Source organism: Lepidochelys olivacea (genome assembly GCF_965140295.1).
Source record: "Lepidochelys olivacea isolate rLepOli2 genome assembly, chromosome: 2".
Classification (NCBI taxonomy): Eukaryota; Metazoa; Chordata; order Testudines; family Cheloniidae; genus Lepidochelys; species Lepidochelys olivacea.
In genome coordinates this window covers 1,174,833-1,201,643 of record NC_140412.1, presented here as the reverse complement: position 1 = coordinate 1,201,643, position 26,811 = coordinate 1,174,833, and the positions used below count along the sequence as shown (strand labels likewise).

The 26,811-nt window shown below is 67.8% G+C and overlaps 1 protein-coding gene across 15 annotated transcripts in view; it reads left to right on the top strand.

Annotated features, from left to right (window-relative positions):
- Positions 1 to 26,811, top strand: part of PLEC (plectin) — a gene marked incomplete at its 5' end in the record, with an annotated part of 181,230 nt that overhangs the window by 122,870 nt on the left and 31,549 nt on the right. For all 15 annotated transcript variants that reach the window (XM_084621764.1, XM_084621763.1, XM_084621756.1 and 12 more), the window contains 14 exons: positions 3,813 to 3,890; positions 4,103 to 4,195; positions 6,515 to 6,681; positions 9,308 to 9,423; positions 9,646 to 9,752; positions 11,123 to 11,242; positions 12,490 to 12,585; positions 14,120 to 14,247; positions 15,016 to 15,109; positions 15,350 to 15,504; positions 21,074 to 21,383; positions 23,567 to 23,644; positions 24,018 to 24,179; positions 24,840 to 24,944. In XM_084621764.1, the coding sequence (XP_084477890.1) occupies positions 3,813 to 3,890; positions 4,103 to 4,195; positions 6,515 to 6,681; positions 9,308 to 9,423; positions 9,646 to 9,752; positions 11,123 to 11,242; positions 12,490 to 12,585; positions 14,120 to 14,247; positions 15,016 to 15,109; positions 15,350 to 15,504; positions 21,074 to 21,383; positions 23,567 to 23,644; positions 24,018 to 24,179; positions 24,840 to 24,944 (1,809 nt within the window). The remainder of the gene's footprint in view (positions 1 to 3,812; positions 3,891 to 4,102; positions 4,196 to 6,514; positions 6,682 to 9,307; positions 9,424 to 9,645; positions 9,753 to 11,122; positions 11,243 to 12,489; positions 12,586 to 14,119; positions 14,248 to 15,015; positions 15,110 to 15,349; positions 15,505 to 21,073; positions 21,384 to 23,566; positions 23,645 to 24,017; positions 24,180 to 24,839; positions 24,945 to 26,811) is intronic.

The following is a 26,811-nucleotide window of genomic DNA, read 5'->3' as shown; positions in this document are numbered from 1 at the left end:
GCGGGGCGGGGGCTCAGCAGGGGGCGCTCTCCCCGGCAGGCAGGGCTGGCCCCGGGGGGCGCTAGGGGGCAGGGAGCGGGGCGGGGGCTCAGCAGGGGGCGCTCTCCCCGGCAGGCAGGGCTGGCCCCGGGGGGCGCTAGGGGGCAGGGAGCGGGGCGGGGGCTCAGCAGGGGGCGCTCTCCCCGGCAGGCAGGGCTGGCCCCGGGGGGCGCTAGGGGGCAGGGAGCGGGGCGGGGGCTCAGCAGGGGGCGCTCTCCCCGGCAGGCAGGGCTGGCCCCGGGGGGCGCTAGGGGGCAGGGAGCGGGGCGGGGGCTCAGCAGGGGGCGCTCTCCCCGGCAGGCAGGGCTGGCCCCGGGGGGCGCTAGGGGGCAGGGAGCGGGGCGGGGGCTCAGCAGGGGGCGCTCTCCCCGGCAGGCAGGGCTGGCCCCGGGGGGCGCTAGGGGGCAGGGAGCGGGGCGGGGGCTCAGCAGGGGGCGCTCTCCCCGGCAGGCAGGGCTGGCCCCGGGGGGCGCTAGGGGGCAGGGAGCGGGGCGGGGGCTCAGCAGGGGGCGCTCTCCCCGGCAGGCAGGGCTGGCCCCGGGGGGCGCTAGGGGGCAGGGAGCGGGGCGGGGGCTCAGCAGGGGGCGCTCTCCCCGGCAGGCAGGGCTGGCCCCGGGGGGCGCTAGGGGGCAGGGAGCGGGGCGGGGGCTCAGCAGGGGGCGCTCTCCCCGGCAGGCAGGGCTGGCCCCGGGGGGCGCTAGGGGGCAGGGAGCGGGGCGGGGGCTCAGCAGGGGGCGCTCTCCCCGGCAGGCAGGGCTGGCCCCGGGGGGCGCTAGGGGGCAGGGAGCGGGGCGGGGGCTCAGCAGGGGGCGCTCTCCCCGGCAGGCAGGGCTGGCTCCGGGGGGCGCTAGGGGGCAGGGAGCGGGGCGGGGGCTCAGCAGGGGGCGCTCTCCCCGGCAGGCAGGGCTGGCCCCGGGGGGCGCTAGGGGGCAGGGAGCGGGGCGGGGGCTCAGCAGGGGGCGCTGTCCCCGGCAGGCAGGGCTGGCCCTAGGGGCCGCTGTGCTGCAGGGAGCGAGGCGGGGGCTCAGCAGGGGGCGCTCTCCCCGGCAGGCAGGGCTGGCCCCAGGGGGTGCTGGGGGGCGCTAGGGGGCAGGGAGCGAGGCGGGGGCTCAGCAGGGGGCGCTCTCCCCGGCAGGCAGGGCTGGCCCCAGGGGGTGCTGGGGGGCGCTGTGCTGCAGGTAGCGGGGCGGGGGCTCAGCAGGGGGCGCTCTCCCCGGCAGGCAGGGCTGGCCCCAGGGGGTGCTGGGGGGCGCTAGGGGGCAGGGAGCGAGGTGGGGGCTCAGCAGGGGGTGCTCTCCTCAGCAGGCAGGGCTGGCCCTAGGGGGTGCTGTGGGGCAGGGAGCGGGGGCGGGGGTTCAGCAGGGGGCGCTCTCCCCAGCAGGCAGGGCTGGCCCCAGGGGGTGCTGGGGGGCGCTGTGCTGCAGGGAGCGGGGCGGGGGTTCAGCAGGGGGCGCTCTCCCCGGCAGGCAGGGCTGGCCCCAGTGCCCCAGCTTGGCGCGTGGGGGGGGCTCTCCCCTCTGTTGGCGTGGCCGCAGTGCCCCAGCATCCGTGCGCAGTCTGACACGGGGGTCCCGGTCCCTCCTGGCCGGGCGAGCGGCAGGTCCCTTTTTGCAGGTCCGGAGACTTGCGCTGCGTCATGCCCATGTCCCCTGGGCTGTGCTTGGCGCCCCTTGCAGGCGCCGAGAGGGGCAGGCATCTTGGGGCTCCACGTGCTGTGTGCAGCGTGGCACCTTGCTGTGCTCCCCACACAGGGGCACCATCTCAGGCTCCGGAGCTCTCGCTGCCCCCAGGCCGTGTGGGGAGGAGGGCACAGGAAGGCAGAGCCGGGCCCTGGCCTGCCCTGGGGCTGGTGGGTGCTGGCCGTGGGGCAGGGCTGGCCGGCTGTATCCAGGTGCCCTGGAGGAAGCTCGGAGCCGCAGCCCATCCGTGCTCAGCACTTTCCTTGCTATTGTTTCGTTCGGCACATTTCCTTCCAGCCTCCCGTGGGAACAACTAGTGGCTGAGGATTTCCGGGCCCAGCCCCATGCCCCCTGCTCTGCCCCTTCCTTCAGGCTTCGCGCCCCACAGCTCCGGCCCGCTGCCGGGAGCCTCCTGTTCCAGCTAGCGAAGGGGGGCCCCTGCCCGGCAGTCTGGTTGGGATGTGCCCCCTCTCCTGGGCACTGCCCTCGGGCTCTGCAGCGTGGGGAGTGCTGCTGCCAAGGGACCTGGAGAGGCAGTGACCAGGCGGGCTGAGCTGCAGGCAGCTGGCTCTGTGGCCTGGTGGGACCCCGGCCCTGAGCACCAGCCTGGTTCCCAGCCTCCAGAGGTGCCAAGGCCAGCAGCCCTTCCTCTCCAGCCCGTCCTCTGTCCGCATGGTTTGCAAGCCCTGTGCTAACCCTGCTTGCGCCGTGAGCCCTGGTCCCGTCCTGAGCACCTCGGTCATGGCACCCTGTAGCCTCAGGGCCCGGGGCAGGGGAGACCTGGAGGCAGTAGGAGATGCCCTGGGTGCAATTCTTCTCTGCCCCCAGAGAGCAGCGTCCCGGCTTCCCCTCTAGCAATGGGCTCCTGAGGCCCAGCAGCTGTAGGGCAGGGCCCTCGGGCTGGGGGGTAGTACAGAGAAAGGGGCTGCCCCATTGACACTGTCCGTCAGTCCCTGGGGAGCTCTGTCACCCCCAACGGCTGAGCTTGCTCCTGTTGCAGCCCCTCAGGGTGACTCCTGTCCTGGCGTCCCCGGGCGATGCTCTGGAACTGCTCCCCATGAAGCCAGGCAGGACTCTGGGGAAGTCTCCTCTCTGTGAGCAGCCTGTCTGCAGGACACACAGCTCACCCGGCTTCCCCCTTCCTGAGTCTGACCTCGGAGCATTCAGCCTCCTCTGCCCCTCCGTGCGCTTCCCACAGCGAGTCTGCTCAGGCAGGGCTCCTGGGGAAGCCAGAGTGTCCTGCCCCGCAACTTCATAGTCAGACGGGACTCTCAGCCAGCCAGTAACACAGAAGGTTTATTAGACGACAGGAACATGGTCTAACACAGAGCTTGTAGGTTCAGAGAACAGGACCCCTCAGTCAGGTCCATTTTGGGGGGCAGTGAGCCAGACAACCACGTCTGCCCTTCACTCCATATTCCAGCCAGCCCCAAACTGAAACTCTCTCCAGCCCCGCCCTGCTCTGGGCTTTGTCCCTTTCCTGGGCCAGGAGGTCACCTGATTCCTTTGTTCTCCAACCCTTCAGCTCTCACCTTGCAGGGGGGAAGGGCCCAGGCCATCCGTTGCCAGGAAACAGGACCATTCTCTGTGTCCAGACCCCTGCACACACCTGCCCTCTAGGGCTCTGCAATGATCATACACCCTTACCCCACCCCCTAGATACTTAAGAACTGCCTAGGGGAAACTGAGGCATCCCCACAATATTCAGAGGAAACATTAAGAACAGTCCCACTTTGTCACAACTGCGCAGCCCCTGGCCTGCTGGGGCATGGGGCAATGGAATGGGCACCTGGGAGAGGAGCCAGTTAGGGCAGCTAGGCCTGGCCAGGGAGGACCACTCAGCTCCTGCCCCGCCATGAGCTACACCCATGGAGGGAGGGGTCCTGGCACCTACTGACTGGGGGCACCAGCTGTTGGGTTCCTCTTGCTCTCACTTCTCGCCGGAGCCCTAGCTCCGCAGTTTGGCAGTGGGGACCTGACCTGTACCAAGGCTGCTGGCCCTGCCCTGCATGGAGGGAGGAGTGCTCAGGGCACTAGGGGGGCCCTGGTGCCCCGGCTTGGCCACTCACCCTCCTGCTCCTTCTGTCTTTGCAGCCCCGCGAGAAGGGGCGAATGCGCTTCCATAAGCTGCAGAATGTGCAGATTGCCCTGGATTACCTGAAACACCGGCAGGTGAGCTGCACGGGGGGCAGGCCGGGGCCGGGGAGCAGGGGAGGGGCAGGTTCCACCCCTGCTGTGATGGGGGAGGGTCTCGCCAGGGACCGGGGGAGGGGCAGGCTCTGCCCCTGCTGTGATGGGGGGGTCTCGCCGGGGAGGAGGGGCAGGCCCCAGGCGAGACGAGCCCATTGGGCCCCATGACGTAACCGCGGCTCTGGTGTCGGCAGGTGAAGCTGGTGAACATCCGCAACGATGACATCGCTGACGGCAACCCCAAGCTCACGCTGGGCCTCATCTGGACCATCATCCTCCACTTCCAGGTGAGCCTGGCTCCACCTGCCCCCCCCCGCACCCTTGCCCCCTCTCCCCCCCCCAGCGCCCTCTGCTGGGAAAGGCCAGGGCTAGAGCGCTCGCTCTCTTTCACTGGGTCCTGTGGGGCCGGGCATTGGGTAGGGCAGGGACCTGCTCCCTTCTCCCGGGGGTTGGGCTGGGTGGGCCGTGGGGCAGGGCAGAGGGGGGAGCTGCTCTGGAGTGAGGTGAGACCTTGGGGCTCCTTGCTTCTCCCTCCCCCTGGCCTGGCCTCAGCCGCTCCCTGCCGGGGGAGCCTCCCACCCTCCCGCTGGGGCGTGGCCCTTGGCCTCTGCGCGGGATGCTGGGCTCTGCCAGCCCCGGCACGGCGGGGGAGGGGAGACGCCGGCTGCCTGGGCGGGAACGTGGCAGCCGCAGGGGCAGCCTTTTGGAGGCTGAGTCACCCGCTCCCTGTGCCAGGCTGCCGAAGCGCGGCTTAGCCCCAGGGCGGAGCCTGGCCGCCGGGGTGACTCAGACACACGGGCCCTGGCTGGCATCCGTGCCTGCTCCCCGCGAGCTAGCCACAGTCGTTTCCTGGCCTTGCGGGTGCTGAACCGGGGGCCGGCGGAGCCCTGGTGAAGCTGGAGCTGCCCACTTCTCACCGACCACCTAGGAACGGCAGGAACCGGCGGAGCTGGCCCCAGCCACGGGCTTCCTGGCCTGGCCGCCCCTGCTCCATTGCACGCGGGTCCCCCCTGCGGCTGCACACCCGTCACCACGCTGCTCCTTGGGGCTGGCTCCTGCTGGGCACCCCTGTGCTGCCCGCCTCGTGCCGTGACTGGCCTGGAGCTGGGCATGGCTGTCAGCCCGGCACACGCGCTGCTCTTCCTGGCCAGGCTCTGCAGCTCCTCTGCTCATAGGCCCAGTAGAGCGCAGCCCCCAGGGGTGGGAACGGGGTGGGGCAGGGCCCCCCTTCCCCACAGGCTGCACTGGGGAGGAGGGGCAGCTCAGCTTGCAGAGCCCAACCAAAGGGCTCTGGATCCAGGAGTCCTGGTGTTCCCGGAGGCTGCCCGTGGGCTCCTTTCCCTGCCCAGAGCAGGAGAGCGGCAGCAGGCTGGGGTCTGGGCAGTATCCCTGCTGCAGCAGTGCGGGAGCAGCGGGGGCTGGCTGCTCATGGAGCGCCCAGGGCATCGGGACCTGCCGTGTGCTCTGGGGAGAGCACTGGGAGTGGAGAGATGCCAGGCAGCTGGCGGAGCAGGTGTTTCCGTCCTGCCTACTGTCGTGGCCCAGCCTGCAGCCTCTGTCGGGGGGGGGGGAGCGTGTGCCGTAGGACGTGTCCCTGGCTGGGGGCCAGCGAGCCCCCCTGCGGCGGGGGGAGACATGCAGAGCCGGGCGGTGATTCAGGCACCATTTCCGCTGGGTTGGGGGTTTGTGCCGAGCGTGGGCGCTTGCGGTGAGCGCCGGCGACCGGCAGCCCCTAACCGCCCCCCCCCCCCCCCCCCCGCAGGCTGCGGTCCCCAGTGAAACAGGAAGGAGGCTGCCTGGAGCCTCGCCACTGGAGACAGCTGCACCCTGGGGTGGGGTGTCACAGAGTCCCAGGCTGCTCGGGAGCCGCCCCGAGTGAAGCCAGGCAGGACTCTGATGCAGCGTGACTCCTGCAGGGCACCCTCACGCCCGGGCCAGGAGCCTGCTCAGCTTCGGTGCTTCGGCACGTTCAGCCCCCTGTTCGCCCCTGGGGAAGCCTTGCACACCCCCAAAGGGCCCTGCCCCCCCAACGCCGCAGGCAGCAGCGACTCTCAGCCCGCGTGTAACCGAAGGTTTTTTAGTCGGCAGGAACACAGCGTAGAACAGAGCGTGTTAGCACAGGAATCAGCAACGTCCATCTTGGGGGGATCCAGGGCCTGGTGCCCCGGTCTCCCGCTCCAGGAGACGACCCCTTCCAACTGCCTGGCCTCCCTCACGCCCATTGCCCCTCCTCCCTCCTTTGTTTCTTTCCCAGGCCAGCAGGTCACCTGCTCTGCACCAACACCTCTCGCTGGATGGGGACCATGGGGACCGGCCGTCAGTTGCCAGGCTACAGGGTGTCCACTGTTCTCTGCAGCCAGTCGCAGTCGCGCCTGCCCTCTCCGGGTCTCTGGGACGGTCACACCCCCTTATCCCGCCACCAAGAGACTTGAATAACACTGAGGGGAAACTGAGGCGCGCACAGTATTCAGAGAAAACATCAAGAACATTCCCGCTTTGTCCCAGGGTGTCCCTGGGCCAGGGGGCGGAGGAGGCCCCCAGCGGAGCGCTGGGCAAGGGCTCCGCAGGGCCAGGGTGGCTGGCTGACGCATACCCGTCCCTTCCAGATCTCGGACATTCAGGTGAGCGGGCAGTCCGAGGACATGACGGCCAAGGAGAAGCTGCTGCTGTGGTCGCAGCGCATGGTGGAGGGCTACCAGGGCCTGCGCTGCGACAACTTCACCGTCAGCTGGCGGGACGGGCGTCTCTTCAACGCCATCATCCACCATCACAAGTGAGAGATGGGCGGGGGCTGGGCGCGGCCTGCACTGGGGGTGGGAGCCGGGGGGAGCAGGGGCTCACACTCGCTGGCTGCTAAGTGCGTGCCCAGTGGTCAGTGCACAGCCACGAGGGGCTGCCCCACACGCAGCTCTGCGAGCCCAGGGGTGCTGGGCTCCCTCGCTCTGGGGGGGCCCTTGCACTGGAGGGTTGGGGGGCAGCGACTGCTCTGTGCGATCTGGGCCCGGGGGCTGCATCCCCGTGCTGGCAAAGACTGCGGGACAGGGTGGCAAGGGTGCCCTGCCCTGCCCTGCCCCACTCGGCTCTGGCAGGCGCCTGTCGCTCCAGGCCTCGAGTTCTGCGGGAGCATGTCGGGACAGCCAGCTGGATAGTTCAGAGAGGTGGAGCCGGGCCGCGCCCTGCACCAGCCCCAGAGCCGGGAACTGTTTTCCCTTCCCAGACTGCTGGGGCTGGCACAGCCCCCCAGCTAGCCCCTCTCCTAGCCACCTGGGCTCCCCGGGGAGTGACTTAGCTGACACACAGCAGCTGCTGCCCGGGTCCCCGAGCCTCTCGGCCCCTTGCCACCCTGCAGTCCCCATGCGGGGCTCTCAGGAGGGAGGCTCTCCAAGCAGAGTAGGGGCAGCCCGTGCAGGCAGATCACAATGGGCCCGTCTCAGCGGGATCGGGCCCATCGCACTTGCCTCCCCATGGAGAGGCGGCTGTTGGCTCTGTGGAGCCCCCACGGCTGGGCCTGGCGCTTGGGGCCTGCGTAAAATGCAAAATCTCCAGACAAGTTCCAGCCCCTCAGCTTGTCGTGCCAGCGTCAGGGAGAGCCGGGCTGGGCAGGCGGACCCCCTCTGAGCCCCGTGTGCCTCGCCTGCCTGGACCGCCAGGGCCGCGCTGCCCTTCCCCGGCACACAGCGCTGCCCTCGGCTGGGAGTGGGGGGCGGGGGCCTGCTGGAGGCTACGTCAGCTCCCGCTTTCCTCTGTAAGTGTAACAAGTACGTGCAGGAGCCGCCCCGCCCCGGGAGAGGCAGGGGGAGGACGTGGGGCTGGCAGCACAGTACAGCTTCCACTCTGCAGGGAGAGGGTGGCTCCCCGGCATCGCGGCACCAGGGCGGGCGGCTCGGCCAGGGCTCCCGGCATCGCGGCACCAGGGCGGGCGGCTCGGCCAGGGCTCCCCAGCATCGCGGCACCAGGGCGGGCGGCTCAGCCAGGGCTCCCGGCTCCCCGGCACCAGGGCGGGCGGCTCGGCCAGGGGTCCCGGCTCCCCGGCACCAGGGCGGGCGGCTCGGCCAGGGCTCCCGGCTCCCCGGCACCAGGGCGGGCGGCTCGGCCAGGGCTCCCGGCTCCCCAGCGCAGTGAGCAGAGGAAGGCTCGGGCCCCAGCATGGAGAGGAGCTCGCGCCAGCGGGTGAAGAAGAAGCTGCACCGGCAGGGGCCAGGCGGCTCAGCGGGGTCCCGGGCGGGGGCAGAGGAGCAGGTGGTGATGCTGTGCGAGGAGATCGCCGACCCCGCTGCGCTGGAGACCCCCAACGTCAGCAGCTCGCTGTACTCCCTGCACTCCACCCTGCGGCTTCAGGAACTGTAGGCACCGGTGCAGCGGGTGGGCTAGGGGAGCCAGGGCAAAGCCTTGACTGGCCGCAGCTGCCCTCTCCCCCCAGGCTGCACTGGCTGGGGGGCTGCAGCTGATCTTGTGGGGGTGACGGGCAGAGCTTGTTCTGCCTCAACTCATCCCCCCTGGAGTGCGGCATTCAGTTAAAAGTACCCACGTTTACAGCTGCTGAGCGGAGTTGGGGGGGACAGAAACCTGGGCTGGCCCCCACCGGAACAGGGCCCCCAGGCATCTGGCGCAGTGGCGGGGTGGGGGGGAGAGTCGGCTCTGCAGAGCCGGAGCAGATCTGCCATCTCGGGGCGGCGTTACCTGGCTTCCCCAGGCAAGGCCTCAGGGAGGTCAGCTCCTGCTCCCTGCCGGGCCGTGGCTCCTGCTGCCGGTGTGGGGCTCGGCGGGCTGCCCAAGGCCCTGAGCCGGGGGAGCTGCCCCATTGCTGTGAGGGGCGCGGCACCAGCGGCAGGGCTGGGGGGAATGACCCACGGTGTGGTACTGAGGTGCCCTGCCTGGGACGGGACGGGGAGCTGGCAGGAGCCAGCCTGACTGCCGGGCGGGGACAGCGTTGGATGTGGGGAGCTGCTGTGCTGAGCTGTGGGACTGGTCAGAGCTCTCCTGGCCCCAAAGCCGACATGCTGCAGGGGGGGGGCCTGTGGTATGAGTCAGCGTCTCGTGTTTCCCCCAGCTGTGCAAGGGTTAAGTGCTGTGTCTCGCCCGGCCCGCGAGGGGTCCCGGTGCTGTGTCTCGCCCCGCCCGCGAGGGGTCCCGGTGCTGCGGCTCGCCCGGCCCGCGAGGGGTTCTCCTAGCCCCTGCAGTGGAGGACGCTGGTGATGTGCTCATGGCGGGGCACAGACCTGGCCCAGCCCTCAGCTCCACCAGACGGTGCCCCCAGGCGTCCCAGCTGCTGCAGGCCGGGCATGGCATAGGGGGTGGGGCCGAGCCGTCAGTGGGGCCCCAGAGCAGGCTCCAAGCTGGGCCTGGGGTTTACAGCTCTGGGGATGCCCGGCCCCTCACACGCTCCGTCTCTGACACAGGCCCATGCTCATCGACATGAACAAGGTGTATCGCCAGACCAACCTGGAGAACCTGGACCAGGCCTTCACCGTGGCCGAGCGGGACCTGGGGGTGACGCGCCTGCTGGACCCTGAAGGTACGAGGTGGGGAAGGGTCCCTGTGCCACGCACACAGCCCCTTCCTGGCCTGGGGCAGCCACCCAGTGGCTCTGCTCCCTGCAGGGAACCCTTGGGTGCAGCAGCCGCTCGGCCTGGTGGTGAATGGGTGCATCCCATGAGCACGGGGGGCAGCCCCCTGCAGATGGAGACCCCTGGGCTGGGGCTCCCCCACAGCTGCTCACGCTCTGCCCTCCCCCCAGATGTGGACGTGCCCCAGCCGGACGAGAAGTCCATCATCACCTATGTCTCGTCGCTGTACGATGTCATGCCCCGTGTGCCCGAGGTGTCGGTCGGCATCAAGGCCAATGTGAGTATGGGGCTGTGGAGGCCACGGGACTTCGGGGCCGCTGCATCTCTGGGCTGGCCTGTGCCCAGCCCGCCGGGGCCCGGGAGCCTCGCTGTGCCACAGGGACAGGCCATGAGACACCGGCAGTCCCTCTCTCCACGCTCCCTGCAGTGGGGCCCGATGAGCCACAGGCCATGGGAGCCCTGGCAATCTGCAGACGCCAGGGAAGAGGAGGGGGCCTGAGGCTGTGGGCTGGCGCTAGAGAAGCAGGCTAAGCAGAGAGCTCCCTCTCCCTCCCCTTGCCTGACGCCTCTGGCCTTTGGTCTCCTGCTCAGCCGCGCTTCCCTGCAGAGGGGTGGGGGGGTCCCCTGTGTCACGGAGCCCCGGGATCAGTGCTAGGCCCCGGCTAGGGAACGGTCTGAGAGGAACCCCTCAGTGGGCCAGACCCCCAGGGCCTCTCTCCCGGCTCATGGGCAGCCACGCGGCCTCTTGGCCTCCTCAGCTGAACCCCGGGGGCTTCAGCCCTCCTGCCCCACACCCTCAGCTCTGCCCAGCGAGTCCAACTGGGCCAGACCCCTGGGGAGACCCGGCCACACAGCAGGGGCTAGTGCCCCTCGCCCGGCGTTCGCAGGGACACTCTCCGCGCGGTCACAGCCGGGTTGTTAGCTAGCTGCTCACAGCACGGGATGTGCTCAGGGTGGCCCAGGGAAACGCGGGTTAAAGCCCCGACCGGTGGGGTCAGCCCGGAGCCCAGAGCCCAGCTGTAAGAGCCCCGTTGTTCCAGCTCTGTCCGTCTGACCTCCTTGGGCAGTTCCCAGGTGACCCCAGGCTTCTTCCAGCAGCCAACACCTACCCCCTCACCTCACTCCTCACAGTCCTTTGTTCTCGAGCTGGGGGGTCTTTGCTCAGCCTCCTTGCAGAGAGGTGGGGAAACCCCTCCCCACCCCGCACCTTGGGTGCCAGAGGTCAATGTCCCGGTGATTGGCTTTGCCATTGTCTTCTTGGGTTCTCCATTGATATGGGGTCAGCTGGTCGACATTCATAACCATGTCCCTTAGCCATGCCCTGAAAGCAAACAGTCTTGTCCCCTCCTCTCGCACTGGGTAACAGTGCAGCATGTAGGGGAAACTGAGGCACACATGGGGTTATAAAAACAGTACTGAAAATTCCGGTGATGGGGGTGGTTGGCCAGTCACTGAGGTTCCCATCTAGGGGTGACTCCAGCCGAGACGGTCCAGGGAGACCAGCGGTTCCTGCCCGCCAAGGAGCTCGGCCCCGAATCCCACCCATCCGTTTCTGTGCTCTCTCTCAACTCCTGGGGGCCGGGGAGGGGAGGCTGGCCAGCCCGGCAGCTGCGGGGACCCGGGGCCATGCTCTCGCCTGTCCCCTAGGAGCTGCAGCTGCGGTGGCAGGAGTACCGCGAGGTGGTGACGGCTCTGCTGCAGTGGATTCGCAATCACACCATCCTCTTCGAGGAGCGCAAGGTGCCGGCCAGCTATGAGGAGATCGAGGTGAGGGGCCTGGCTGTCTGGGCCACGCGGGGGGATTCCCGGGGATGGGGCTCTGGGGACCTCTCGTCCCCGGGCTGCACAGCCCCATCTCCCCAGCTACAGGTGCCCTTTGGGGCCCCCTGGTTCCTTCGCTGCCCCTTCTCGCTGGGGCAGGAGCAGCCCACGTGGCCTCTTCAGCTGCCGCCCGCCTCCCGCCGCCCAGGCATGGAGAGGGAGCCCGTGCCTTGCCCTGCAGGAGTGCCCCTCCCGGTGGGGGCGTGCGATCCGGGCAGGGGGGCTGCGCACTGAGTGGGCTCCTGGGGTGGGCTGGGGGTGTGCTCAGAGCCTGAGCTGGCGGGGGGGCCGTGGTCTTTGAGCCACGTGTTCTGTCCCCTGGCTCCCTTCTAGTCCTGTCCCGATGCGGCTGCTGCTGGCAGGGGATGAAAGGCCCCAGTGCTGGGTGGGGGAGCTCTGCCGGTGTTGCCCAGGAGGGATCTGGCTGGGCAGTGTGCCCAGGTGCCCAGGCCCCACCCACACACAGGAGCCGCCTGGACGCCCCCAGAAGGAGGGGCCCACAGAGCTCCCTAGGGAGTGGGTGCGTCCCGATGGCAGCGAGGGGGAAGCAGAGTCTGTGGTTCCCTGGGGCTGTAGGGGACCTGGCATCTGGCTCCTGGGGTGCCCAGCCCATCTCTGCGCTGGCAGCTGCCATCCCTTGGGGGGTCTGAGCCCAGCGTAGGGGGCAGCCGGCCCTGTGAGGGCCAGGCTGAGTCAGGGGGGCCTGGCAGGACTCAGCTCCTCACCCCGGGCGGGCAGGAGAGAGGGAGGGAGGAGAGGGCAGCGCAGCGGGCGGGGGGTCAAGGGGCTCCCCAGGCAGGGGGAGGGCGTCTGACTCATTCCTTCCATGCCAGCCCCTCGTGAGTCAACAGCGGCCAAGAAGAACCCGCCCGCCTAGCCCGCACTGCGGGGTGGGGCCCAGTCCCCAGGCCTGGCTCAGCTCTGGGTCCCAACCCCTGGTTGGGGGGCCTTTGCCCAGCCCGGAGAGGGGATGTCGTCTCCTCGGTGGGGGGGCGGGGGCTAGTGAGGGCAAGCCCTGCATGCTGGGCTAGGGAGAGGCTGGCCAGGCATGGGCCCTACTGATGGTGACCCCGCGCCTGGCACAGAGCCCCCGGGCAGCTGGCCACAGGCAGGTCGCACGGGGCCCCTCCCCTACCCCGGGGCCTGCCCTGCCTCCCCCGCCTCCCCCGTGCCCTAACTCCAGCTCCCCCCAGATCCTGTGGCACCAGTTCCTGAAGTTCAAGGAAACCGAGCTCCCGGCCAAGGAGGCCGACAAGAACCGCTCCAAGGTCATTTACCAGTCGTTGGAGGTGAGCGGGGTGACGCCCCAGGGATCCCCTGGCAGAGAGCCACCCCGAGTCCTACATACAGCTGACAAGGCCGAGCCCCTCCCCTCCCGTCCCTCCCCGGGGGCAGTGCCGAGCCCCTCCCCTCCCCTCCCGTCCCTCCCCGGGGGCAGTGCCGAGCCCCTCCCCTCCCCTCCCGTCCCCTCCCCGGGGGCTGTGCCGAGCCCCTCCCCTCCCCTCCCGTCCCCTCCCCGGGGGCTGTGCCGAGCCCCTCCCCTCCCCTCCCGTCCCCTCCCCGGGGGCTGTGCCGAGCCCCTCCCCTCCCGTCCCCTCCCCGGGGGCTGTGCCGAGCCCCTCCCCTCCCGTCCCCTCCCCGGGGGCAGTGCCGAGCCCCTCCCCTCCTGTTCCCCTCCCCGGGGGCAGTGCCGAGCCCCTCCCCTCCCCTCCCGTCCCCTCCCCGGGGGCAGTGCCGAGCCCCTCCCCTCCCGTTCCCCTCCCCGGGGGCTGTGCCGAGCCCCTCCCCTCCCGTCCCCTCCCCGGGGGCTGTGCCGAGCCCCTCCCCTCCCGTCCCCTCCCCGGGGGCTGTGCCAAGCCCCTCCCCTCCCCTCCCGTCCCCTCCCCGGGGGCAGTGCCGAGCCCCTCCCCTCCCGTTCCCCTCCCCGGGGGCAGTGCCGAGCCCCTCCCCTCCCGTTCCCCTCCCCGGGGGCAGTGCCGAGCCCCTCCCCTCCCGTTCCCCTCCCCGGGGGCTGTGCCGAGCCCCTCCCCTCCCCTCCCGTCCCCTCCCCGGGGGCTGTGCCGAGCCCCTCCCCTCCCGTTCCCCTCCCCGGGGGCAGTGCCGAGCCCCTCCCCTCCCGTTCCCCTCCCCGGGGGCTGTGCCGAGCCCCTCCCCTCCCGTTCCCCTCCCCGGGGGCTGTGCCGAGCCCCTCCCCTCCCGTTCCCCTCCCCGGGGGCTGTGCCGAGCCCCTCCCCTCCCGTTCCCCTCCCCGGGGGCTGTGCCGAGCCCCTCCCCTCCCGTTCCCCTCCCCGGGGGCTGTGCCGAGCCCCACCCCTCCCGTCCCCTCCCCGGGGGCTGTGCCGAGCCCCTCCCCTCCCGTTCCCCTCCCCGGGGGCTGTGCCGAGCCCCTCCCCTCCCGTTCCCCTCCCCGGGGGCTGTGCCGAGCCCCTCATCCCTGAGCAGAGGGGGCTGCGCCCGGCTGTAACCGGGCATGTGACCAGGGGAGCTGTCCTGTGACTATGTCACACGGTGTGGGGCCAGCAGCTGGGCATCCCCAGCTCCCCACCGGCCCGGCGCCAGCCTGGGACCTAGCCCCAGCCCCTGCAGACCCTGGGGGTGCCCAGAGCAAAGCCCTCCCGAGTGGGGCCAACCAGTGTTTGTGCCCCCCACTGCTGTGCTGCCCCATGGACCCCTCAGGCTGGGTGCGGGTTGGTCCTCACGTGCCCCCCATCCCATGGCCCCGTGGCTGCAAAGGCCCCATTTCTGTGTGTATCAGGAGCTGGCCCCCGACCTGCCTCAGGGGGGCCCTCCTCGTCCGTGTAACACTCCCTCTCGCCGGCGCAGGGCACGGTGCAGGCCGGGCAGCTGCAAGTGTCCCCCGGCTACCACCCGCTGGACGTGGAGAAGGAGTGGGGCAAGCTGCATGTCGCCATCCTGGAGCGCGAGAAGCTGCTGCGGGCTGAGTTTGAGAGGTCAGTGCTCGCGGGGGAAGGGGCCGGGGGGGGAGCCGAGGGGCCTGGGAGGGAATGTGGGGCTGGGCTGGGAGGGAGATGGGGGGGCTGGGCTGGGGGACCGGGGGGAGATCTGGGGCGGGGCGGGAGCTGGGGAGTGGGGAAGGGCTGGCTGGCAGTGGAGGGGCCGTGGGCAGGGGAGAAGGGCTAGCTGAAGGGGGTCGGGGGCTGAGGTGCGGAGGTGTTGGGGGGGCTGGCTGGCCCAGGACGCTCTCCAGGCCAGGCTCCTGCTGGCAGCGGCTCCGGGCCGGGGTGTTCCCGCCCTGGCCTCGCAGCCCGTAATGGGAACCATACGGCTGGTGAGTCACCGCCCGCCGGGTGCCTCCCTCAGGAAGCCCAGCCCCGCCTGCCGCCGAGCAAACAGAGCCGAGCGCAGGCTGGCCACTGGCAGTGCTGCTGGGGCTCCCGGCTCGCCCTGAGCTCGCCGGCTCCAGCCAGGACGAAGGGGGGGGCTCTGCCTTTCCCACAGGCACGTGGCAGAGCAGGGGTGGCATCCTGGGGGGCCTGGGGTTGCCCTAGCCACCAGAACTGGGGTGCACACGGGTGGGGCTGGGTTGGGGTGAGGCGGAGGAAGGCGGGGGCTGGGGTGCCCACAGCAGGGGCGGGGGGCTGGGCAGGGGGCTGGGGTGCCCACAGCAGGGGCGGGGGGCTGGGCGGGAGGCTGGGGTGCCCACAGCGGGGGGGGCAGGGCGCAGTTGTTCACCATGATCCCCTCCCCACCCCGCGCAGGCTGGAGCGGCTGCAGCGCATCGTCAGCAAGCTGCAGATGGAGTCGGGGGTGTGCGAGGAGCAGCTGAACCAGGCCGACACCCTGCTGCAGTCGGTGAGAGCAAAGCCCGGGGGGCGGGGGGCTGCCCAGGGACCCCCGGGACGGGCCTGCCACGGCGCTGGCCAACACCTGAGGGCCAGGGGCAGCCCCGAGATACTCTGCGGGGGTAGGGCAGTGCATAGAGCGTGGGGGTAAGGGGACGGAGCAGTGCATGCAATGGGGGGACGGGCCCTGCATGCAATGGGGGGATGTCTCAGACGGCCCCCCCCAGTTTAACACACCTCCCTCCGGCAGGACATCCGGCTGCTGAACGCCGGGAAGCAGCCGCAGAAGGCGGCCGAGATCGAGCAGGACCTGGACAAGGCGGATGCCATGATCCGCCTGCTCTTCAATGATGTGCAGGCCCTGAAGGATGGGCGCCACCCGCAGGGCGAGCAGATGTACCGCAGGTAACAGGCCCAGCCAGAGCCCCGCCCCTGCCTGGGGGGGTGGGGCCCAGTCAGAGCTCCGCCCCTGCCTGGGGGGGTGGGGCCCAGTCAGAGCTCCGCCCCTGCCTGGGGGGGTGGGGCCCAGTCAGAGCTCCGCCCCTGCCTGGGGGGGTGGGGCCCAGTCAGAGCTCCGCCCCTGCCTGGGGGGGTGGGGCCCAGTCAGAGCTCCGCCCCTGCCTGGGGGGGTGGGGCCCAGTCAGAGCTCCGCCCCTGCCTGGGGGGGTGGGGCCCAGTCAGAGCCCCGCCCCTGCCCGGGGGGGTGGGGCCCAGTCAGAGCCCTGCCCCTGCCCGGGGGGGTGGGGCCCAGTCAGAGCCCTGCCCCTGCCCGGGGGGGTGGGGCCCAGCCAGAGCCCTGCCCCTGCCCGGGGGGGTGGGGCCCAGCCAGAGCCCTGCCCCTGCCCGGGGGGGTGGGGCCCAGCCAGAGCCCTGCCCCTGCCCGGGGGGGTGGGGCCCAGTCACAGCCCTGCCCCTGCCCGGGGGGGTGGGGCCCAGTCACAGCCCTGCCCCTGCCCGGGGGGGTGGGGCCCAGTCACAGCCCTGCCCCTGCCCGGGGGGGTGGGGCCCAGTCACAGCCCCGCCCCTGCCCAGGGGGTGGGGCCCAGTCAGAGCCCTGCCCCTGCCCAGGGGGTGGGGCCCAGTCAGAGCCCCGCCCCTGCCCAGGGGGTGGGGCCCAGTCAGAGCCCCGCCCCTGCCCAGGGGGTGGGGCCCAGTCAGAGCCCCGCCCCTGCCCAGGGGGTGGGGCCCAGTCAGAGCCCCGCCCCTGCCCAGGGGGGTGGGGCCCAGCCAGAGCCCTGCCCCTGCCTGGGGGGTGGGGCCCAGCCAGAGCCCCGCCCCTGCCTGGGGGGGCGGGGCTGTGACAGGTCCACAGGCCTGGTGCTCTCGCACAGCCCCTGGGAGGACCCCTTCAGTGTGTCAGCCCCCTGCGGGTCACACTCTGTCACTGGGGTCAGCCCCCCGGCTTCACCATCTGCGGGGACTGACCCTTGGAACCTTCAGCTCCCCTGGGGCGCGCCGTGAGCTCCCTGCAGAGAGTCCACCTGGACTGAACACCACGGGGAACCTTACACACCCAAACGGAGCAAAGCACCCCCAGTTTCCTTTATCTGGAGTGACTCTCAGCCTGGGGAGTTATTAGGTGTCTGGAACTCAGTGTAGGGAGTCCTTCGCTAACACAGACGGGAAAGTTACAGCAAAGTCCAGCTGGGTCAGTCCAGAGCCCAGAGCTCTCCGAGCCTTCTCTAGTCCCAGTCCAGCAGCCCCCCACTTAACAACCCCACCTGACCACTGCTCTGTCCTTTGTCCTTGTTCCTCGGGAAACCTGGTCACTTGGCCTCCTCCTCAGCCCTTTGTTCTCCAGCTTGTCACACCGGGCTGGCGTCCTGCCGAGAGTCAGTTAGGGCTTGTAAGTCGACAAAACAAAAATCGCCAAAGGGTGTTCACACTTGCTCCCTCTGTCGACAGATCATGTCCACATTGGGGACATCATCATCGACAGGGTGAGCACTGCACCGTGGGTATGTATCCCACAGGGCAGCGTTGTGGGAAGAAAGAGCTGAGCGCTGCCGAGAGCAGTATCGTGAGCAGCTCTGGGAGCGCTCTGTGCTGAGGAACGGCAAAGCCGCTCAGCCGTCTGTCCCCGTCCGGCTGCAGCAGACATCTGTGTTCCTAGTGCCTGGCAGAAAAGCAGCAGTCCAATGATTTGCTCTTCCTTTCTTCCCCAAAGGGAGCAACACCACACAGATACTTCCCTGAGCTTTGAACGGGGAGGGGCGCATGCCTGCAGGGCAGCAGAGATCATGACACTGAGCAGAGCAATCAGGGCAGGCATTGTGGGAGACTGGCGGAAGCCAGTTCTGTGGACAAAACCATCCGCAGTGTATACACTGGGTCTTTGTCGACAATAAAGGGAGGGGAAAAGACCAAAGTCTTTCATGGGGGTGGAAGTTTTTGGTCACCAAAATTGGGCATTTTTTGCGATATAAGTCCCATTGTAGTGTGTATGCTCTTGCTGTTTTGTCACCAAAAGGCAGTTTTTGGGAACAAAACTTGCCAGTGTAGACAAATCCTTAGTTACTAGGTACCAAGTGTCTGGGTAATTGGAGTGGGCATTGTCTCTGCCGGGCTCTCCATGAGAAAGGCCAAAAAGCCATGTAGAGTTGGACCTTGCAAAGGGAATTAAAACCAATAGTAAAAGGGCTTATAGCTACATATATAAAAATAAAACAAGGAAAGAAGAAGTGGGACCGCTTAACACTGAGGATGGAGTGGAGGTTAAGGATAATCTAGGCATGGCCCAATATCTAAACAAATACTTTGCCTCAGTCTTTAACGAGGCTAATGAGGAGCATAGGGATAATGGGAGGACGACAAATGGGAATGAGGCTATGGAGATAGATATCACCACATTCGAGGTAGAAGCGAAACTCGAACAGCTTAAATGGACTAAATCTGGGGACCCAGATAATCTTCATCCAAGAATATTAAAGGAACTGGCACATGAAATTGCAAGCCCACTAGCAAGAAGTTTTAATGAATCTGTAAACTCAGGGGTTGTACCGTATGACTGGAGAATTGCTAACACAGTTCCTATTTTTAAGAAAGGAAAAAAAAGTGATCCGAGTAACTATAGGCCTGTTAGTTTGACATCTATAGTATGCAAGGTTTTGGAAAACATTTTGAAGGAGAAAGTGAAGGACATTGAGGCCAATGGTAATTGGGACAAAATACAACATGGCTTTACAAAAGGTAGATCGTGTCAAACCAACCTGATCTCCTCTGTAGCTCACGAAAGCTTATGGTCAAATAAATTTGTTAGTCTCTAAGGTGCCACAAGTCCTCCTTTTCTTCTTTGAGAAGGTAACAGATTTTTTAGACAAAGGGAACGCAGTGGATCTAATTTACCTCGATTTCAGTAAGGCATTTGATACGGTTCCACACGGGGAATTATTAGCTAAATTGGAAAAGATGGGGATCAACATGAAAATTGAAAGGGTGGATGAAAAAATAAGGAACTGGTTAAAGGGCAGACTACAGTGGGTCACACTGAAAGGTGAACTGTCAGGCTGGAAGGAGGTTACTAGCGGAGTTCCTCAGGGATCGGTTTTGGGACCAATCTTATTTAAACTTTTTATTACTGACCTTGGCACAAAAAGCGGGAATGTGCTAATAAAGTTTGTGGATGACACGAAGCTGGGAGGTATTGCCAATGCAGAGAAGGACCGGGATATCATACAGGGAGATCTGGATGACCTTGTAAACTGGAGTAATAGTAATAGGATGAAATTTAATAGTGAGAAGTGTAAGGTCATGCATTTAGTGATTAATAACAAGAATTTCTGTTATAAACTGGAGACGCATCAATTAGAAGTAACGGAGGAGGAGAAGGACCTCGGAGTATTGGTTGATCACAGCATGACTATGAGCCGCCAATGTAATATGGCCATGAAAAAAGCTAATGCGGTCTTGGGATGCATCAGGCGAGGTATTTCCAATAGAGATAAGGAGGTGTTAGTACCATTATACAAGGCACTGGTGAGACCTCACCTGGAATACTGTGTGCAGTTCTGGTCTCCCATGTTTAAGAAGGATGAATTCAAACTGGAACAGGTGCAGAGAAGGGCTACTAGGATGATCAAGGAATGGAAAACTTGTCTTATGAAAGGAGACTCAAGGAGCTTGGCTTGTTTAGCCTAACCAAAAGAAGGTTGAGGGGAGATATGATTCCTCTCTATAAATATATCAGAGGGATAAATACCACGGAGGGAGAGGAATTATTTAAGCTCAGTACCAATGTGGACACAAGAACAAATGGATATAAACTGGCCATCAGGAAGTTTAGACTTGAAATTAGACGAAGGTTTCTAACCATCAGAGGACTTTGGTTTTACCCCACTGGCTAACCACAAGTCACACAAGCAATTCCCTTAGACGCTCCAGTTTCCCAGTATCACCACCAGTGCCCCTCGTTATAGGGACAGATGGTTATGAAAACCAACACCCCAGCAAAAGAAAAGAGGTTCTCTCGATCCCAAAGGACCAAGCCCCAGACCCGGGTCAATGTACAAATCAGATCTTACCCACAAATCACGCTGTTGCCAATCCTTTCGAATCTAAAATCTAAAGGTTTATTCAGAAAAGGAAAAGGATAGAGATGAGAGCTAGAATGGGTTCAATGGAATCAATGACAGACAGTGACGGCCAAGTTCTTGGTTCAGGCTTGCAGCAGTGAGGGAATAAAGTGCAGGTTCAAATCCAGTCTCTGGAGAACATCCCCAGCTGGGATGGGTCCTTCAGTCCGTTGTGTAGAGCTTCTGTTTGTAGCAAAGTCCCTCCAGAGGTAAGAAGCAGGACTGAAGACCAGATGGAGATGAGGCATCAGCCTTTTATAGTCTCCTCCAGGTGTAAGAACCCCTCTTTGTTCTTACCGTGGAAAATTACAGCAAAATGGAGTTTGGAGTCACATGGCAAGTCCCAGCATACATTGCTGAGTCCCAAGGCGTGTCTGCCTTCTCACAATGGGTCAGTTGTGTAGTAGATGGTCCTTAATGGGCCACCCAGCAGGCTAGGCAGAGCTGACACCAACTTGTCTGGGGTGTCACCCAGAAGCAGAGCAGAAGTTTGAACTACAGACAGTATAGAGCCAATATTCATAACTTCAACTACAAAAATGATACACACACACAGACAGCATCATCCTAACCAGCAAACCATCACCTTGTCTGAGACACCTCATTTGACCCCCTTTATACAAGATTTGGTGCCACGACAGGACCTTGGTTGCAACAATGTTCTGTATGGTCCCAGTTCAAGTCAATAATGTCACAGTAGTAAATATGCCCGGTGGCCTGTGATGGGATGTTAGATGGGGTGGGATCTGAGTTACTACAGAGAATTCTTTCCTGGGTGTCTGGCTGGTGAGTCTTGCCCACGTGCTCAGGGTTCAGCTGATCGCCATATTTGGGGTCAGGAAGGAATTTTCCCCCAGGGCAGATTGGTGGAGGCCCTGGTGGTTTTTCACCTTCCTTTGTAGCATGGGGCACGGGTCACTTGCTGGAGGATTCTCTGCTCCTTGAAGTCTTTAAACCATGATTTGAGGACTTCAGTGGCTCAGACACAGGTGAGGGGTTTGTTAGAGGAGTGGGTGGGATTCTGTGGCCTGCGTCGTGCAGGAGGTCAGACTAGATGATCATAATGGTCCCTTCTGACCTTAAAGTCTATGATTCTATGACAGCCGGGCCTCAGTCACACCTGGCTCTCTGCAAAGTAAACAACCTTTCCCCCCTCCCAGTTAACCCTGGCCCCCATAGGGGAAACTGAGGCACACACACTATTCACACACAATATTATGCATAATTCCCACTCAGTCACAGGCCAGCTGGAAACCCCCCCTCCCGGGGGCACTCTGGGCCTACTACCACCTCAGCTGCCCTTGTCGCTCTGTACTGGCCCCCCGTCCCCCTGGTTTGGCAGCATCTGTGCCCCAAGCATGGCACGAGTGCCCCCAAACAGCGCCCCTCTGCTCTGCCCGCAGGGTGTACCGCCTCCACGAGCGTCTGGTCGCCATCCGCACCGAGTACAACCTGCGCCTGAAGTCGGGCTCCTTGCAGCCGGCCCAGGTGGCCCTGCCCCTTGGCCAGCGGCCCCGGCAGGACCTGGAGGACGTCACGCTGCGCTACCTGCAGGACCTGCTGGCCTGGGTGGAGGAGAACCAGAGACGGCTCAACGGCGCCGAGTGGGGTGTGGACCTGCCCACGGTGGAGTCACAGCTCGGCAGTCACCGGGGCCTGCACCAGTCCATTGACGAGTTCCGGGCCAAGATCGAGCGGGCGCGAGCCGACGAGGTGAGGCGGGACGGGGATGGGCAGGACAGGCAGCCCGGCCCGCACCCCGGGTGGGACGTGGCTTTTCAGACCCTGCCCTCCACATGCTGGGGTCGTGCCCTCCCCAAGCCCTGCCACGGGCTGTGTTCATGGGGTCCCACGCCCGCCAAGGCAGTGCAGCCCCCTCTGGGGGGACGCATGAGCTGCCCACAGCTTGCGTTGGCCAGTTACCCAGGGCGCAGCGTGGGCCCCTGAGCGGACGTTACCCCAGGATGCCGGGGTTCCCAGTCACCTGCAGAGGGGCAGACGTCCTGCCGCAGCCCAGGGCCCCTCTTCCCACAGAGAGGTTTTGATCCCCCCCTCAGGCCTAGCAAGTCTCGGGCTGTTTGCAGCAGAGCGGGGCAGCCGGTGGAGTTAACACGTGTTCCTGAAAGCAACCCCACCCCAGGGAGTCTGAGGGCGCCCGCCTCTCCTGCTGTCTGCCCCAGTCAGGGGAACTCTGGGTGCCTGGCAGGGACAGTGGCCGGTGTGGCCCCGCTGTGCTAGCCCACCTGACGGGGGCTCGTGCCCAGCGCGTGATCCTCCATGGCCTCGGCATCTGCTCACGCCCCCCAGCCAGCCGCAGCCCCTGCAGGGGCACAGGGCAGGCGGGTCTGGGGTGCCGTGTGGACGCAGATCTGAGAGGCTTTCGCTTCCTGAGCGACTGGAACGGCCAGTGGGCGCTGCGGGCAGCACCCTGGGGTGGGCTGGGCAGGCCAGGATCAGGGAGTCTAAGATGGGGGGAACTTACCCATCTCGCCGGGGTGAGTGAGGGACACCAGCCATGGTGCCTTGGAGCACATGGAATTCTCTGCAGAGACCTGTGGGACAGCCTCCTCCAAAAGAGAGCACCCCCTGCCGAGCCCCCACCCCACGGCGCTGTCCTGGGGCCTGCGGTGCCCGCTGGGGAGAGTCCCCACCCCACGGCACTGTCCTGGGCCCTGCGGTGCCCGCTGGGGAGAGCCCCCACCCCACGGCGCTGTCCTGGGGCCTGCGGTGCCCGCTGGGGAGAGCCCCCACCCCACGGCGCTGTCCTGGGGCCTGCGGTGCCCGCTGGGGAGAGCCCCCACCCCACGGCGCTGTCCTGGGGCCTGCGGTGCCCGCTGGGGAGAGCCCCCAACCCACGGCGCTGTCCTGGGGCCTGCGGTGCCCGCTGGGGAGAGCCCCCACCCCACGGCGCTGTCCTGGGGCCTGCGGTGCCCGCTGGGGAGAGCCCCCACCCAACGGCGCTGTCCTGGGGCCTGCGGTGCCCGCTGGGGAGGGTCCCCACCCCACGGCGCTGTCCTGGGGCCTGCGGTGCCCGCTGGGGAGGGTCCCCACCCCACGGCGCTGTCCTGGGGCCTGCGGTGCCCGCTGGGGAGGGTCCCCACCCCACGGCGCTGTCCTGGGGCCTGCGGTGCCCGCTGGGGAGGGTCCCCACCCCACGGCGCTGTCCTGGGGCCTGCGGTGCCCGCTGGGGAGGGTCCCCACCCCACGGCGCTGTCCTGGGGCCTGCGGTGCCCGCTGGGGAGGGTCCCCACCCCACGGCGCTGTCCTGGGGCCTGCGGTGCCCGCTGGGGAGAGCCCCCACCCCACGGCGCTGTCCTGGGGCCTGCGGTGCCCGCTGGGGAGAGCCCCCACCCCACGGCGCTGTCCTGGGGCCTGCGGTGCCCGCTGGGGAGAGCCCCCACCCCACGGCGCTGTCCTGTGGCCTGCTGTGCCCCCTGCCGAGCCCCACCCCACGGCGCTGTCCTGGGGCCTGCGGTGCCCCCTGCCGAGCCCCACCCCACGGCGCTGTCCTGGGGCCTGCGGTGCCCGCTGGGGAGAGCCCCCACCCCACGGCGCTGTCCTGGGGCCTGCGGTGCCCGCTGGGGAGAGCCCCCACCCCACGGCGCTGTCCTGGGGCCTGCTGTGCCCCCTGCCGAGCCCCACCCCACGGCGCTGTCCTGGGGCCTGCGGTGCCCCCTGCCGAGCCCCACCCCACGGCGCTGTCCTGGGGCCTGCGGTGCCCGCTGGGGAGAGCCCCCACCCCACGGCGCTGTCCTGGGGCCTGCGGTGCCCGCGAGGAGAGCGCCCCCTGCTGCACAGGGCTGGCGATGGGGCTCGTGGCGCCAGGCCTGCGGCCGGAGGAGGGCCGGGGGTCACAGCTCTGTGCCGGGCGGGGGCTCACCGCTCTCTCCCCACAGGCCCAGCTCTCGCCCGCCCCACGCAGCGCCTACCGAGACTGCCTGGGCAAGCTGGACCTGCAGTACGCCCAGCTGCTGGTGAGCGGGCAGGAGGGGTGCAGGGGCGGGGGGGGCTCCGAGGGAGCCAGGGTGGGATGGGTGGGGGTTTGGGGCCCTGTGGGGGGCTGTGTGAGGGGAGGGGGGCTTGGGGGCCTGTGGGGGGCTGTGTGAGGGGAGGGGGCTGTGGAGGCTGTGTGAAGGGAGAGGGCTGTGGGGGCTGTGAGGGGAGGGGGGTTTGGGGGCCTGTGGGGGCTGTGTGAGGGGAGGGGGCTGTGGGGGCTGTGTGAGGGGAGGGGGGCTGTGTGAGGGGAGGGGGGTTTGGGGGCCTGTGGGGGGCTGTGTGAAGGGAGGGGCCTGTGGGGGGCTGTGTGAGGGGAGGGGGTGCCATCATGCGCCCCGTGTGTGCCCCCAGAACTCGTCCAAGGCGCGGCTGCGGCACCTGGAGAGCCTGCAGGCCTTCGTGGCGGCTGCCACCCGGGAGCTGATGTGGCTGAACGAGAAGGAGGAGGAGGAGGTGGACTACGACTGGAGCGACCGCAACCCCAACATGGCGGCCAAGAAGGAGAATTACTCGGTACTGCCCTGCCCTGGGGCTGCCCCCTCTGGCCCCCGGGACTTACTCCTGCCCCCCGCCCCGCGTGCAGCCTGCGTCCCAGGCCTGCAGTGCCCGCATGGGTGCTGGCTCCCTGCTGCCCTGGCAGAGACTTGCCTGGCGCTGGTTGGCATTCCCGGCGGAAGGGGAAGCCGGGCGCTGGCAGCTGTGGGCAGGGCTGGCCTTGGGGAGGATGCGCTCAGCGCCAAGGGGAAGCAGGGACCCACGCTCCCGTGGGGCACAGCTAGTCCAGGGGGCCGTGGCCTGCGGGTGTCCTCTGGGGCTCTTCCCGGGCTCACTGCGAGTGTCCCAGTGACGGGGCTGCTGCCCGCTGGGGCAGGCAGGACCCCAGCCGGATCCACTGCCCTGCCAGGGAGCAAGCCCCCGTCCCCCATCCCCCCTACTGCGCCTGCAGCCGTTTTTCCTGACCCCCAAGAAAGATGGGCCCAGCCCTGACTGCAGGGCTGCTCTGCCCTGAGCACTCTGTGCATGTGCCCCATGTCCCCGGGGAGGGGCCTGCCCCTCGGGGGTCCCTGCCCCTCGGGGGGTCCCTGCCCCTCGGGGGGTCCCTGCCCCTCGGGGGGTCCCTGCCCCTCGGGGGATCCCGCTCACCTGCTGCTCCCTGTCTCTGCTGCGCACCAGGGGCTGATGCGGGAGCTGGAGCTGCGGGAGCGTAAGATAAAGGAGATCCAGAGCACGGGGGACAGGCTGCTGCACGAGGACCACCCGGGCGGGCAGACCGTGGAGGTGAGGCCAGGGGCAGGGCCCGTTCTCGCTGGGCACCGAGCGGGCGGGCGGACGGTGGAGATGAGGCCAGGGGCAGGGCCCGTTCTCGCTGGGCACCGAGCGGGCAGGCGGACGGTGGAGATGAGGCCAGGGGCAGGGCCCGTTCTCGCTGGGCACCGAGCGGGCGGGCGGACGGTGGAGATGAGGCCAGGGGCAGGGCCCGTTCTCGCTGGGCACCGAGCGGGCAGGCGGACGGTGGAGATGAGGCCAGGGGCAGGGCCCGTTCTCGCTGGGCACCGAGCGGGCGGGCAGACCGTGGAGGTGAGGCCAGGGGCAGGGCCCGTTCTCGCTGGGCACCGAGCGGGCGGGCAGACCGTGGAGGTGAGGCCAGGGGCAGGGCCCGTTCTCGCTGGGCACCGAGCGGGCGGGCGGACGGTGGAGATGAGGCCAGGGGCAGGGCCCGTTCTCGCTGGGCACCGAGCGGGCAGGCGGACGGTGGAGATGAGGCCAGGGGCAGGGCCCGTTCTCACTGGGCACCGGGCAGGCGGACGGTGGAGATGAGGCCAGGGGCAGGGCCCGTTCTCGCTGGGCACCGAGCGGGCAGGCGGACGGTGGAGATGAGGCCAGGGGCAGGGCCCGTTCTCGCTGGGCACCGAGCGGGCAGGCGGACGGTGGAGATGAGGCCAGGGGCAGGGCCCGTTCTCGCTGGGCACCGAGCGGGCAGGCGGACGGTGGAGATGAGGCCAGGGGCAGGGCCCGTTCTCGCTGGGCACCGAGCGGGCAGGCGGACGGTGGAGATGAGGCCAGGGGCAGGGCCCGTTCTCGCTGGGCACCGAGCGGGCGGGCAGACCGTGGAGGTGAGGCCAGGGGCAGGGCCCGTTCTCGCTGGGCACCGAGCGGGCGGGCAGACCGTGGAGGTGAGGCCAGGGGCAGGGCCCGTTCTCGCTGGGCACCGAGCGGGCGGGCGGACGGTGGAGATGAGGCCAGGGGCAGGGCCCGTTCTCGCTGGGCACCGAGCGGGCAGGCGGACGGTGGAGATGAGGCCAGGGGCAGGGCCCGTTCTCGCTGGGCACCGAGCGGGCGGGCAGACCGTGGAGGTGAGGCCAGGGGCAGGGCCCGTTCTCGCTGGGCACCGAGCGGGCGGGCAGACCGTGGAGGTGAGGCCAGGGGCAGGGCCCGTTCTCGCTGGGCACCGAGCGGGCGGGCGGACGGTGGAGATGAGGCCAGGGGCAGGGCCCGTTCTCGCTGGGCACCGAGCGGGCAGGCGGACGGTGGAGATGAGGCCAGGGGCAGGGCCCGTTCTCACTGGGCACCGGGCAGGCGGACGGTGGAGATGAGGCCAGGGGCAGGGCCCGTTCTCGCTGGGCACCGAGCGGGCAGGCGGACGGTGGAGATGAGGCCAGGGGCAGGGCCCGTTCTCGCTGGGCACCGAGCGGGCAGGCGGACGGTGGAGATGAGGCCAGGGGCAGGGCCCGTTCTCGCTGGGCACCGAGCGGGCAGGCGGACGGTGGAGATGAGGCCAGGGGCAGGGCCCGTTCTCGCTGGGCACCGAGCGGGCAGGCGGACGGTGGAGATGAGGCCAGGGGCAGGGCCCGTTCTCGCTGGGCACCGAGCGGGCGGGCAGACCGTGGAGGTGAGGCCAGGGGCAGGGCCCGTTCTCGCTGGGCACCGAGCGGGCGGGCAGACCGTGGAGGTGAGGCCAGGGGCAGGGCCCGTTCTCGCTGGGCACCGAGCGGGCGGGCGGACGGTGGAGATGAGGCCAGGGGCAGGGCCCGTTCTCGCTGGGCACCGAGCGGGCAGGCGGACGGTGGAGATGAGGCCAGGGGCAGGGCCCGTTCTCGCTGGGCACCGAGCGGGCAGGCGGACGGTGGAGATGAGGCCAGGGGCA